At 30.0% G+C, this 14938-nt stretch overlaps 1 protein-coding gene across 1 annotated transcript in view; it reads right to left on the bottom strand.

Annotated features, from left to right (window-relative positions):
- The window catches only part of Cbp53E (Calbindin 53E), a 498615-nt gene that overhangs the window by 360164 nt on the left and 123513 nt on the right, over nt 1-14938 (bottom strand). The window contains exon 2 of the mRNA XM_075354418.1: nt 14404-14489. Coding sequence (XP_075210533.1) covers nt 14404-14489 — 86 coding nt within the window. The remainder of the gene's footprint in view (nt 1-14403; nt 14490-14938) is intronic.

Raw genomic sequence — 14938 nt, 5'->3', positions numbered from 1 at the left:
TTATATTAAAAAATATACGTGAATAAATATTAAAAAATAAAACTCACTTTCAAAAAACTACGAAGCAACTTCAAACCAATAAAAAAATAAAAAAATAAAAAAAAACAACAGTTATTTGTCATATTAGGTAATTCCAATGCACAAAAGCGTACAAAATTTTAAACTAATGAAATCTCAAGTCACATTAGTCACCATATCTTAATGCACGGCCACTCATAAAGACTGGGTAAGAAAAAAATATCACAAGAGATAAATTCAAATAAATCGTATATTAAACCAGTATAAAATTAAACAGTAATTCAAATAGATATCTCTTTTCTTTAATAAAATTTAACACTTTAATAATTCCAGACAATAAACTCACAAAACGATTATTAATAAATCTTAATTCTTAAAGACTAACTGATATCAGTCACCTATTCTTATTCGACAATGAAGGTTTTGCATCATTATTGATAGAGAAAATTTTCCATACACCTATTTCCTATTCATTATGGATTCTTTTTAAAATTCTTATTTCTAACAAAACAATTTTCATACCGGTTTCCAGGTAGTGATGGGATACAGTTACTTCTCTGGTCTTCTATGTTTATAATAAGTCAAATATTCTATTTTCAGCCTTTCTTTTAGTTGATTTACACATACTAATCTATTTTAGAGAATTTATTTAATTTTTTACTTATTGTTTTTTTATACATATGGTTTCCTCTTCAGGTCATGTTTGTTAACCGTTGAAGTGGTTATTTTATTCCTTTTTTTACGAGCGGTTTTCAAGGTTTTCATGATTTCTCATTTGCGTTGTTAAATATGTTAAAATACTGGGTGATTCGAAAAGGACTTTACAAGTTTAAAAGGATATAAAAATTTACTGATATAACTTACAAATTCTGTTGAGGTCTTATTTCAGAGAAATACACATCAATTTGTCAAACAATATTAACTTTGGTTCGATACGGCCGTATGTAATGCGATATACATTCCACCTAAGTCGATTTCATTCCAGACTGTAGCCAGCAAGTCGGGCGTTATCATTGCAGCTTCGGCGTTAATTCTAAATCTTAGTTCAACAAAATTATCAGGCAAAGGTGGTATTTAATCCCGATCCATCATTGTTTCCTTAGGAATTAGAAAATTTTGAAGCATATCCAGATAAACGATAGTATTTCCGGTTGCCTCGTGGAAGAAGAACGGGCTGTACAGTCTTTGTTTGCTTAGAGCACAAAAAACATTGAGATCTGGGATATCAAGAATGCGCTGTAAAGTTTAATGAGGGTTTTTACTGCCCCATATTCGGCAGTTATGATTGTTCATCTTGCCAATGATGTGAAAGGTGACTCATCACTAAAAATTATATCGATTCTATCCATCATTTCCACACGAAACTGCAGCCAACTCTGCAGAGCAACTTTGTTGTCATCTGTAATGTGTTGAACCACGGTTAAGAGCACGGCTTCAAATTCAATCGTTTACGTAAGAAGCGCCAAGTAGTCGTTTGTGGAATTCTAGTCTCACGTGACACAGGTCTAGTTGATTTCTTTGGACAACGTGCAACGCTTTCTCAGAGTTGTTCCTCAGCAATTTCTGGGACGTACAGGCGTTCTGATGATTTTGTGTGTTTACGATAGGAGTACGATAGGTTCCCTATCGCACCTTTCGTAACCTTTCGTAGAGAGTACGATAGGTTACTCTCTACGAAAATTACGTTGAACTGCAGTTGCTGACTGCAAATCGTGAAACAAACAAACATCGAGCACGTTCCTCACCAGTAAATGCAACCGTTCTAACAACACTGGTGACATTGCCTGTGGCCAAATTCAGTACTAATGAACTACGGGAGTCAAAACTTAATGTGTCTTACTATGAAAAGAGATATAAGTAACGAATATATAAGTTTCCTCAAAAGATTTTTATATGCTTTTAAAGTTGTGAAGTTCGTTTTGAATCACCCAGATATATAGTTTTATCATTATCCTTGAACTAAAATTTCTAGTAATTTAGATATTTTTCTTACTGTCGTAAAACTCTTCATTATTGTGAATCCTTGTGTAAGAGTTTGAGGTGCAGATACCAGTTTTTTTAAAAGGCTTTATTATTTTATGAAATGTAAACTTTTTATGAGTATAAAATAAATGCAATGTTCACTTTTTAACGTGTTTTATTTTTTTATGAATTATTTTATGTTATACGAGAACTCGTAGAACATGAAAATTCTAACAATAATGGCAGGTAGAAATAGTAGTACGTTAAGCTTTCATTTAAATATATAAACATAATTTCTTATTGTTTAATTTTAATGTAAGTAATGTTCAGAACAGGATTTAATTTTTTGTATATTGAATTTTGCAAATATTTATTTTATAAAAATACGGTGGCTTAAAGTATAATATTTTAGATGCTAACATACAAAATTTAAAAATAAATAAATATAGATAAAAAGGTTTTTTTCTCATCTATTGCACGCAGAATTGAGAGTTTTATTAAAGATTATATAGTTTATAAAGCGTTAATAGTGGGAAAAGTGCCGTACGTAGTTGTAAACGAATGCTGAAAACACCTGTTTTATAACACACAGTAAGTAAACAGTTGTAAAAGAAGTTATAAAGGGAAAAATTGAAAGGAATTGAGCACTTTCTATTCTGTGAACTATGAAAAGTTTACATTTCAACATGCAATGTATTCACATATCATATTTTTAACTTTTATGTACATTTTACTTTAGTATTTAATTGATCAATATATTTCAAATTATTTTAATTTTATCAATAAACTTCTTTACATCTACGTTTACACGAATGAATAAAGTATTATTTTCATATTCTTCGTTAAGCTATAGCAGTGCAAGCATACAAATTACAGTTAAATTCTAAGCGAGCTTTGCAGCTACCATAAATTCATTTCAGTCAATTTCACAAAACGTACGTGTTTGTGATTGTACACGCATTAGCTTGGGAATGTATTTGTGTTCTATGCCAAAACAAATCTGTGTTAACGATAATCAAAAGGCCGATCTTATTTTTGCTTTCCAGAAATTGCATTATATATTTTTTCTGTTTTCTTTATTCATGTAATAAATACCACATTACTCACGTATTTAAAATAATATTCAAGTACAAAAGAAAAACTAAAATCGTCAAGAACTTTTCACACAAAGAAATTTTCCTTTTACATTTTTTCACACAAACTAATAAACAAAAACTAAGTGGGCATTTCGGATAATTACAACAGAAGATATTTCTACAAAGAAAAATATGTTTAAAAATAGAAAAGTGAAAAAATAGAAAGAAAAACTAAAAACTTACATCACCTTTAGTGATCAGAGAAAATGCTCACTAAAGGTAGTTACATATTAATATTTATATTAATCAATTATCGTTTTGTAATAGCAATATCCCCCTCTTTCAAACCAGACTACAAAACTATTTTTGTGTGACTCAACATAATGATTTGGCTTAGGAGAAAATTTCTTATTATGGTCCAATTGCTATTTTTATAAATTATCCAACCATTAAAACAAATTTTGAATATTTATTTAACGGACAATTTAAAAATCTTTCTTTTACATAAATAGTATTATTCTGTAAACGAATTTAAAAAAAAAAATTAACTAAAGAATTTTAAAAGAAACGCCAAGTTTTCTGACCTCCATTCAACATTTCTTAAAAATATTTTCTCAAGTAATTTTCATTAATGCCTACAGAACTGTATTCATTTTACAATCATTTATTTATTTAGTATCTTCATGTATTTAACTAGTAATTATTTCATGTGTTTATATTTTACATAATTATGTAGACATTTATCACATCCATTTTTTATTTTATAATAAGCTTTACAATTTGTGATGCTGCTCTGATCAAAGTTTTACCGCGGTTCCAATCAGAAAAGTTCTGGGGAAGTTTCTTTTTTCATAATCTGTGGAGTAGCATATATGAAAATTCTTAACGTGATCTGTAAGATCTGAATAAAACATTTATTTAATTATTTATTAATTTAGCCTAAACTCCCATATAGATAAGATTAGACTCGGATGATATCTATCGCATGCAAACTTTCGAAAAGGACTGGCCAACACTCCTGTTCGAACATGAAATCATAAGTGTATTTCTTCTTATATAACGTTTTACGTTTTGTTACACTAATCACTTCTTTGTAGCTGCTGATCTTTATATATATATAATTTATTTTTTTATTCACAACTGGTATATTTACTACATTCGGCTCCATAAGTGGAACAATAAGTAAATCGTTTGATAATAATCACATGATACGGGATTCTTAAGGAACTCCCATAATAAGTCAGCCATAACAAAATTTATCAGTAAGCAATGTTCTTAATTTCATTAGTGAAATGATATATCTGCCTTCACTTCATAATCCATAAAAAAAAAAAACAAAAAAAAAAAACAAGTAAATAGTCAATAAAAACAAACAAATAAACGATAACGAGTCAATAGATACATAACAATGTAGAAATTGACAAGAACTAAACCGCTTGATGCTAGAAAAAAAAAGTAAAGATGTAAAGTAAAATAACATCACTAGGTTTAGCGATAGTAACTGCAAATTTCATTCGGTAGCTCCGAACTCAAACACATGGAGACATTTCAGTCTTCAGAAGTCACTGCTGTTATCAATCAGATTGATAGCTAAATGGTTGGCGTGATTTTCTAGAGTTTATACTTAAAACTGTACGAGGGTTGTCTGAAAAGTTTTCAGCCTCACCAGGAAGATGGCAGCTCTCGTCAACAAAAGTTAGGGAATGTATTCGCGCATACGTTAATAAGTACTCACTATAATTTCAGCCATTTTGGACGCTTAGTTGCTGTTTGATAATCGTTTAAATCATTGCGAGTGTTTTTGTGAAAAAGGAAAAAGTCGAATATCGTGCGAAATACTTGCATTTTTTAGGCAATACGCCTACGTAAATTAAAACCAAGTTAGACGCTGTTTACGGGGACTCTGTCGCATCATTTGCCACAGTGAAAAGATGGGCAGATAAATTTAAACATGCTCGTACCAGCATGGTTGATGATGAGCGCTTTCGCGACAGCCTAAACCTGCAACCACCACCGAAATCATCGAAAAAGTTCACCAAATGGTACTGAACGACCGACGAATTAAGACTAGAAAGATAGCAGATGCTGTGGGCATATCGAGAGAACGTGTTTTTCTAATATTAACTGAAGAATTGGATATGCATAAAATATCCGTGCGTTGAGTGCCATGTTTGCTTACTTTGGACCAAAAACGCATTCGAAAACATCTCCAAGGCTCTGCTGGAGCAGTTTAAGCAAAACGAGTCAGATGTTTAGCGTCAATTCATAACTGTAGATGAAACGTGGATCCACCACTACGCTCCTGAGACAAAACAACAATCAAAACCGTGGACTGCATAGGGTGAACCTGCTCCGAAAAAGGCAAAGACGGTTCCACCGGCCAAGAAGCTGATAGCGATTATTTTTTAGGATAGTAACGACATTTTGTTACTATAGGGTAAAACAATATCGGGACAGTATTACGTATCATTACTTGACAAGCTGAAGGCAAAAATTGCAAAAAACATCGATGGTCGCCATGGCTAAAACTCACGAATTGCCCTTTGAATTGGTTGACCACTCACCGTATTCACCAGATCTGACCCCAAGTGATTTTCTTTTTGTTTTCTAACCTTAAAGTTTTACTTGGAGGAAATAAATTTTCGTCGGACGAGGAGGTTATTGCATACATAAACGCCTATTTTGCGGAGAAAGACGCCAGCTACTATTTGGAAGGGTTAAAGAGGTTAGAGTATCGCTGGAAAAAGTGTATCGACTTAAAAGGAGACTCTGTTGAAAAATAAAACTATATTTGACAGAAAAAATATGTCTTTCTATGTTAGGCTCAAGACCTTTCAGACAACCCTCGTACTATCTCACTATCTTACAAATCATCGGAAGCTCCAGATATTCGTTGATCTCATCGTTCCGAGTGAACAACGGCCTCTGCAATTTAGTTGTTAGTTTGTTTTGGAAGCGTTGTATGATATCTACGTTACTATTACTTGTTACCATAACTCCATACTATTAGTCCAGATTGGTCGTAACTTTGTAAACCAGAACTTTATTGGACACTGTGAAGTGCTAGTTTCTTCGCAGCAGCCGATTGGAGTTTCCCATACTTTGCGTTCAGTTGTTTTCTTTTCACATGCACGCGAATCTTCCAGGTCAAACGCTGATCTGGAAGTATTTGTGGGATAGACACCGTCCAACTTTACCCAGGGACAATCACCCCTTCTCATGGCGAATGTGACGTGTACAGATTTATCCTAATTAAGTTTATTGTTTTATTGATTCTCTTTCCATCTTGAATCTGTTTTCACTGATCTTTGTATAATGTAAAGCTCTAAAAATCTGGTTTTTATATGTACCAATTTTTTTTTACCATGGATGATTAGAATTTACATGTATTGTGGTGCCATTCATTGTGGGTTTTCTATACATAGCTGCTTTTACAAAGTTGTTTTTTTATTTCAATTTCAATATCTAAAAAATCTATTTCTCTGTTGTATCATTTCATATTTCAATTTTAAATTATCATTTTAATTATTGGTTTTATTCAAAATTATTAAATGTTCATTATTTATAACTGAATTATATATGCCAGAATTATATATCGTCTACATATCTTATCCATAATAACACTTGGTGTGTACTCAATGTATCATAAATTAGATACATACGATATTAAAGACATAATTGCAGAAATAACCCATAGGTAGAAATTACCCATAGGTAAACCTTTTGTTTGGGGTAACATTTGTTCTCATATTCTAAATACGTAGTTTAGAGACAAATGTTTCTTACAATTATTATAATTGTATATGCATATTTTGGTGATATGGAATGAATCCATATCCATTGATGATGTGGAATAATAGCTAACAAAAGTATATATTCCAGTTTACTAAAGAGAAAGACAATACGTTAACTAAGAGAAATGTTCTATCTATTATTACGGTATTATTTATGTATGATCCTTTGCGTTTGTTTGGACCTAATTTATATGTAAACATTTCATGAAAGAATTATGGCAAATTATTTGTCATTGGGATGACATCTTACCTCATAATTTATTATGTCACTGGAGAAATTTATATACTCACTTAACTTCAGTTAACAATATTACTATTTATAGAGTAATTAAGACCTCATTTCAGATACTTAGCTTTGCTGATGCATTATTAAAGGTTTATGCTAATTGTACACATGTCACATTTATTTATTCCAATGAAGAAATTTCATCCAATTTTCTCTTTTCAAAATATAGAGTATTATCACTCAACCAGATTTCACTACCAAGATTAGAATTTTGCGCTTGTTTTCTACTAACCCGTTTGGCTAATCAAGTAATTACATCCTTAGATACTCAAATAAATGAAATTCATTTGTACACAGTTTCTATGGTAGCACTTCATTGGATTCACGGTGGATCATCAAGGTAGAAGACATTTATTGTTATTCGAATTTAAGAAATACAACAGTTTTAATGCAAAGTGGCATCACATGACTCCATCTGATAATCCTGTTGATATTCTGTGTCGATGTTGTTTTCCTGAAAGGCTGCAATAACTTAATCTAAACTTAATCTGTGGTGACACAGGCCTCCATAGTTGTGTCAACATCCTTTGTAATAATAACAATAACTTCTTGTCTGATGAATTTATTCAACCGCTTGATTGTGATTGTGCAAAACTTAAAGATATTTAACTCTCATTTATTTCTAGATTATCTAAAGACATTGCTGAAAACTTTCGTCACTCTCTAAATTAATTAGAATTTTCCTTATATTTATTCATAATGTAAAAATAAGCTTCTCTGAAAAAATAACTGGCACACTAACTAAATGTTAAACTTAGTATTTTCATACGACTTTCACAATTGAAAAATTTTGGGTTAGAAATCAATATCATACAAAATGATCATCAAATTAATAAAGTAATTTATTCTCTCTCGATCCTCTTATAAAATCCCCTGGCATCCTTCGTGTAGGTGATCGCCTTTATCGTATAACAATAAACGTCAAGTTATCCTACATCCTAGCACACACCTAATACATATTAATTATTACCTAAATATTAATAATCAAAATCAAACATTTACGTCTTTTTTACTCGGAGGTATTTAATTAGTTCACAATTTTTTACATGAAAAATATTGGATAACCAATGGAAATATTATTTTACGATCCATTATTCGAAGGTGTTTAAAATGTTTTCACTTCAGTACTAAAAGCTTAACTAACTTGATAATTTCCAGCTGTTGGGAGTCGCTCCTAAACTTTTCGCTTGTTGCGCTGTCAACTATGGTGGACCATTGGCGATTCGTCATGACGGGCAGAGATCAAAAATCACATCAAAGACATATATTATGTCTATTTGTATGCTTTTCAAATAAGACTAAACTTTTAGATATGTTTTGATTTAACTGCGGAGACACTCATTGCCACACTGAGACGATGTATTTCTCGAAGGAATATTTCAAAATAAATTGTTTCTAACAGAAAGAAACGTTTAAGAGGCAAATAATGTTTTACATGAATTATTATCTAAATTTAATTCAAAGGAATTCCAACACAATAGTCAGGACTTCACTACTTCGCAAGGAATAGATTGGTCATTTATCCCTCCTTTATCCCCACGCTTTGGCCGATTATGGGAAAGCGGGATAAAGAGTGTTAAATATCATAATCGCGGGCCATAGGACAAACCGTTCTTAGTTTCGAGGAATTATCTACCGTACCCACGGAAACTTAAGCTATCTTAAACTCAGGTTCACTATATATCTTCTGATTTCAAGGATCTACAACTTCCTGACTTCTGGGCATTTCCTCATTCGATCTGCTGTGACTACAATTTCTAATCCTGATATCATTGAAACCTTTCATAATCTCGTACCCCGTTGGCTATTAATTAAATTTTTACATAATCAGTATGGAATATCTGATTTAAGATATCGTTTACAATCATTTAAATCGTTTACAACAACGTAATAAGTAGCAAACTGCTAAGAAAAACGTATGTGAAGAAGATTTACTTTTAATACTAGAAAAAACACTACTTCCTTACAACGGAAATATTTATGAAATTAACAAACTAGACGTGCTGAAAATGTAAAAACCATATATGGGATAATTCGTAAGCCAGTAAATAAACTCTGCTTATTACCGAAGTTGAAGATTTAATAAATAACACTGACAGACAAAATAAAAACTTTTTAATATTTCTCTAAGTGGGATACTATTCTTGAATTGCTTTTTTGCGTACATTATAGAACTGTAAATAAATTTTTTTATCCTTTTTACTTTTAAATAAATTACGCTTCAAAAAATAATAATTAAGGGAAAATATAGTTCTGTAAATATATATATATATATATATAGTAATCTGTAAAATTTATAATTTTGCATGGCTATACCTGTATTATAAATTGCCTAGGCACATCCCGGATTAATTTCCAATAGTAATCGGCTAGCATGTTATTATTCCATTTCCCTTTATAGCTGCTTTCCATCACGGAAATGTTGGGAACGTTCACCCTGTTCGTTACTTACGTCTCGGAGGTTGTCCGAAAAAAATCCAGATGTGGGTGAAGAAAATGTGTTTTCAATACATATTACATACCATAGCTTTGTATGAAGTAAGAAGTTGATTAACAATATCGTGATGATTGTCGGATTTTTGTTTGCCGAGAAAAACTGTGTAAACGTCTTTAAATAAAGCCCAAGCTGCACTTTCTACATTATTTAACATAGAGTTAAAAACACCATCTTTGACCAACTCGCTTATCTGAGGACCAATAAATGCTCCTACTTTAATTTTTCCTTCACTTACATTCGAAAATTTCTGCCTGATGCCCAAAAATCCGGGACTATCTCTCTTCATTGCTTTTACAAAATTTTTTTTTAGTCCTAACTTGTAATGGAGAGGGGGTAAAAATATTTTTTTGGGTTCAACTAAGGGCTCATGAATAATATTTTTCCCATTTTGAGTTAAGTTGTCTCGTTTCTTCAAATCTTTGGTAACATAATGTTATTCGCAAAGAAAACACATGCATGTACTGAAACAACACATAGGTTCAAGACCTTGCAGTGTTGATCCTAACAGTTTAACTGGATATTTTTATAAATTTAATTTCCCCTAACCAAGTCATTTAATTCACCTTGTGATATAAGATATGGCTTATTGGAACATAATTCAAAATCAAAATCATTGTCTTCTTCAGTACTGCCTGATTCTTTATCGCTGCTTTCCAAACATACATTCACAGGTGGCTCAGGAACTTGAATAATTTCACTGTGAGGTACAGGCCTGATTACAGATTGCAATGAAGGATATTTTAAGTATAGTTTAGATTGTTTAGAATTTCCAGATTGTTAAATCTGGATGTTAAACAATTGTTAAACAAAAATAACAATTGGTTACATGATCCCTTGGATCATACTAAACCATAGGTACACCTACCAAATGGCAAAGCCTTCCGTGTACCTTTCAGCCATCCTGTTAAATATTCAGAATAATTAATGCATAGTGTATGAGTAGCCCACGTCTTATCCTGATCACCAATTTATACTGAAAGTACAAATGATATGATTTTTAAAATAAAGGTGTAATGTTTTTTTATTTGATTTTACGGTAAACTCACCACTACATAACAAAAGGTATCCACATCATTTACACAATTTCGAGGCGTTGTGGCACTGGACTGTTAACAAACTTAAGACAGCAATAAAACATTGAACAAAATTAATTCATTCCTAAATCCAGTGCTTAATGCAAACAACACAGCTGTATATTCAGCTACATGCTTTGACCTCTACAGACATGCTTAATCTTGTCCATGAAGGCTTACTCTGCAGTATTAGATGTCATGATATGTGACTATGATATGATTTAATTCTTTGTCTAGTATTGTTTATTTATAGCTTACAAATTATGTTAACAAAGTTAACCAATAAAATTTGAGCTAACAAAATACAATACAGGAGCTTAAAATGCTATCTTTTCGTTGAAAAATAAAAAATCCTTTAATTAAATTTAAAAATATTTTCAAAAATCGTGGGTGATAGAACCCACCATTACCATCTGAGTCCGAGTTCATATTCGTTTTCAGCATCAAAAATCAGATTAAAATCTTGTATCCCATGTTAGGAAACAAAAATTATGTTTATCAGTGTAATTATTAATGGTATTTGTTGCACTTTGTTGCAAGTTTTGTCATTTCTTAAGCGACTTGCCTAAATAAGAAATCCATCCAAAACATAAATTTGCGGTTTACTACCCTTATTAGCAACTTATTTAATAAAATCATGTTATACGTGTATAACAATTTCTAATCAAGATATCCATATATATTAAGGCCGTTTACGCCATAGCGTCAATATTAACTTCAAAATTATGTTTACCTTCAAGATTACTTATACCGCTACTTATTAAAGCTCAAATCTATGTTTCTGCCACACTTATTCTGATATGCACCCACCATTCCACATCAATTATTACTATTATTCGAGGCTTGTCTATTCAACGAACTTATTCAATAAAAAATTACGCTATTCAGAGCTTACTTATTTCTCACGAATTCAGATGGTTATTCATTCTATAGAAGACTTGATAATTACACACTCAATTGAATCCGTATTGATCTCATGCAAAGATTATTTTTTCTAAGTATTCATCTAATTTAAGATTCGTTTACTAAAATACTTTATTTATACGAAACTTGTTAGCCAAGGATTATTGTATACTTGTGCTTAACTATTTATTATATGTTCATGTGTTCAATTATTATTATTTTCATTATAAATAGTATTATTATTACGTTTTATTAGATTTATAAGCAGTTAAAGAATCATATGATTTTTTTATGGATAATAAGTTCGAACATGGAATCATAAGTTATTTCTCTTATCTAATTGGTTTTTTATACCTAAATTACGTCCTCTCCTTAACTGTTACTCTTTATATTAAAAATATGTTGTCTAGTTAGTTAAAATGTTAATCTTTGAGTTAACTTACACTTAATATAACAGTTAAAAATGAATCAGTAATATTTGTTAAACGTTAATTTACGAACATTCAACTTAAACTATTTGTGTAATGTGTCTATAATTCAATTGTAATACTAAACCAATTAACTAAATTTTCAGAAAAAAACATTATCTAACCATATAAATATCTGTACATTTATTTGACAAATCGGGCACTTATGCTATGAATAAGCCGTTCAACATACTGAGAGTTAAAATTCGCACCACAACACCTACATTTTGATTTTTATCTTATATAAAAATCTGAGCTAGAAAAACTAATATAATATAGTGAAAATAATAATTACTAATTACACATGAAAAATGTTACCTAGGATTTCTTTTTTATGATGAGTGTAATTTATGATGGTTTATTTTACAATTATCATTATATGTTTAAATACACCAAGAAAATATTTTAAAATTTTTAAAAAATCGGTATTTTTTAATTTTTTTCTGCTCTCCCACATCCAAAATCACCTTCCAAGAATTTTTTTGATTCTTTAACGTTTATTATGTTAAATGGAAATAACTAAAAAAAAAAAAAATCCGATAAAAATGTACAACCAATAAAAGGTTACATAAGATTTCTTTTTGAGGATGGAGGTGAATTACGATGAAATGTAATTGTATTATTATTATTATTATTACGAAAAGTAAATTATTTAAACTTTTAGTAGTGTTGAAAGTTTAAATCAGCTAAGAAAAGTTTTTAAAAATTAAAAAATCGATATTTTTAAACCTTAATCGGCTTCTCCACTTCCATTATTGCCTCTAAAGAATTTTTTTTTAATCGCTTACACTACTATTATACCTAGGAAGAAATTGAAAAATCTGTTAAAAAATATGGAATAAATAGAAATATATATTTTTTCACAAAAGGTAATTTTGTGAAAGGGAGAATTTTGCAGCAAAATGATTTAAAACTGTTAAGATAAGCATGCACATATGTACTGAGCTTAATAAAAAGTGGGGTTATGTCTGAAAAATTTTGAGCAAATTGATCCGCAAAGCTATTTAAACCCCTCCTGGAGATATTGACGCCAAAAATTACCTTCATATACACAAGTCTGTCTCTGTACAAAATTTCATCAAAATCGGTTTATTTAGTCAAAATGTATTTTAAAGCTCTAAACACGCCAACACACGTTTGTACGTGTGTTGGCGTGTTTATGTGTACGTACACATATTTGCGTGTTATGTGTACGTACATACGAATATTAACACCCTTCTTCTATTTATGAATATTTCATCCTGGTGCATGAAATGTCGAGAAATGCAAAAAAAGCTTATTCCTCATTTTTGGCTGGTTATCATACCTTCTTGCAACAACCTCTCTAGAGATGCGATGCAAGGAAAGTAAAATGTTTATAAACATTATTTGTTACAGAATTAAATAAAATTCAAGAACTTATTCCTAATAGATTATTCATATTTCCTGAAAATTTATTTTAAAAGATTTCTGTCTATTCTAAAAAAAAAAATATTCCCGGGTTCATTGAATAATTATTGACCCATCAAAAATAAAATGATATCACACAACAATAGTATTTCAGCAATCTATTACTTAGCTACAGACAGATATGTAATTCTGTACCTTTCCACATACTTAAGGGAACAGAAATTAATTTTTACAAAATTAGTTAGTTATATTATCGGCTACCAAGTTTCTTCAAATTTGAAATGTATTTTCAAAATATTACAAAAATATAAATCTTTACTTTTAAACTTCTAATAATACTTTTGTTAATACACAATTTCTATTTCAGAGATAATAAAATATATGTATTTTTTCCTATGTAAAAATATTAACATTTTTATACTGAAGAAAATGAACTAATTATTTTTCAGATACAGTTTCATACATTTGAATTATGATGAAAATAATCCCAATATTTCAAAATTTTTGAATATAACATTATACGTTAATACATAATATATTCTTTCTTCCACTATTAATTAAAAAATATTATTTACGGCAGTTTTCTCAATAAAAATTACCCAAAGCCAATATTGAATCTTTTTTCATAAATATTTGTTCAAATAAAATAATAATCTATAAAAATTTTTCAAATCTTTGTTGTTTTATATTAAATAATTAATGACCCATCAAAAGCGCAATATCATATAACAATAGTAATTTCATCAATCTGTTACTTATCTACATACATCAGGTATCACAAATGATTAATTGCGTAGATTTGACAGTAACACAGGGAAAACAAATTTGATGAATGAGTAATTGTTTTATATTACTATTATGCATAATATTAAAATAAGTGTGACATATTCAATATCACAGGTGTACGTATATAATTAAAACAATAATTAATTAATTACCTCTGGGCCGACATCAGCTGCATTTGCACTAGATACAAATTCTCTCAGGAAACCATCCAGTTCTGTTCCTTCTATGTAGCCATTACCTGTAAAAATTAAGGATAATTAATATATTATTGATATGTTAGTTATAATTTCACTTCAATGAAATTCTTTTAAAGTGTACTTCTAACAAACTAATGCAGAAAAATGAGTTACAAAAAATGTTTTTTACAAAGAAGTGGAATCTTTCTCATATTTATATTTTTAAATTAAAATGTAATTAATACTGTAGGAAATTAAATTTCCTTGAAAAAATCCTCTTCTCTAAAAATTTTACCATATTTTTAAAAGTAAGTTTGTCGTAAATTTCCTTTGTAGTTGTTTATACCGTGTCTGACATTATAAAATAAAGTTAAGAAACAAGCAGCAATTTTGAAACCCATTTACTTTTCACGTTTTAGAATCTAATTTTTAAAAACTGTAATTATATAATAGTTTAATTGCAACGAATAACTGTTGAAAAAATATTGTCAATGTTGGTTAATATAATACA

Source organism: Lycorma delicatula, chromosome 1, assembly GCF_047948215.1.
Source record: "Lycorma delicatula isolate Av1 chromosome 1, ASM4794821v1, whole genome shotgun sequence".
In the NCBI taxonomy this organism is placed as follows: Eukaryota; Metazoa; Arthropoda; class Insecta; order Hemiptera; family Fulgoridae; genus Lycorma; species Lycorma delicatula.
The sequence above is the reverse complement of the archived record's forward strand: the minus strand, read 5'-3'. Positions and strand labels throughout refer to the sequence as shown.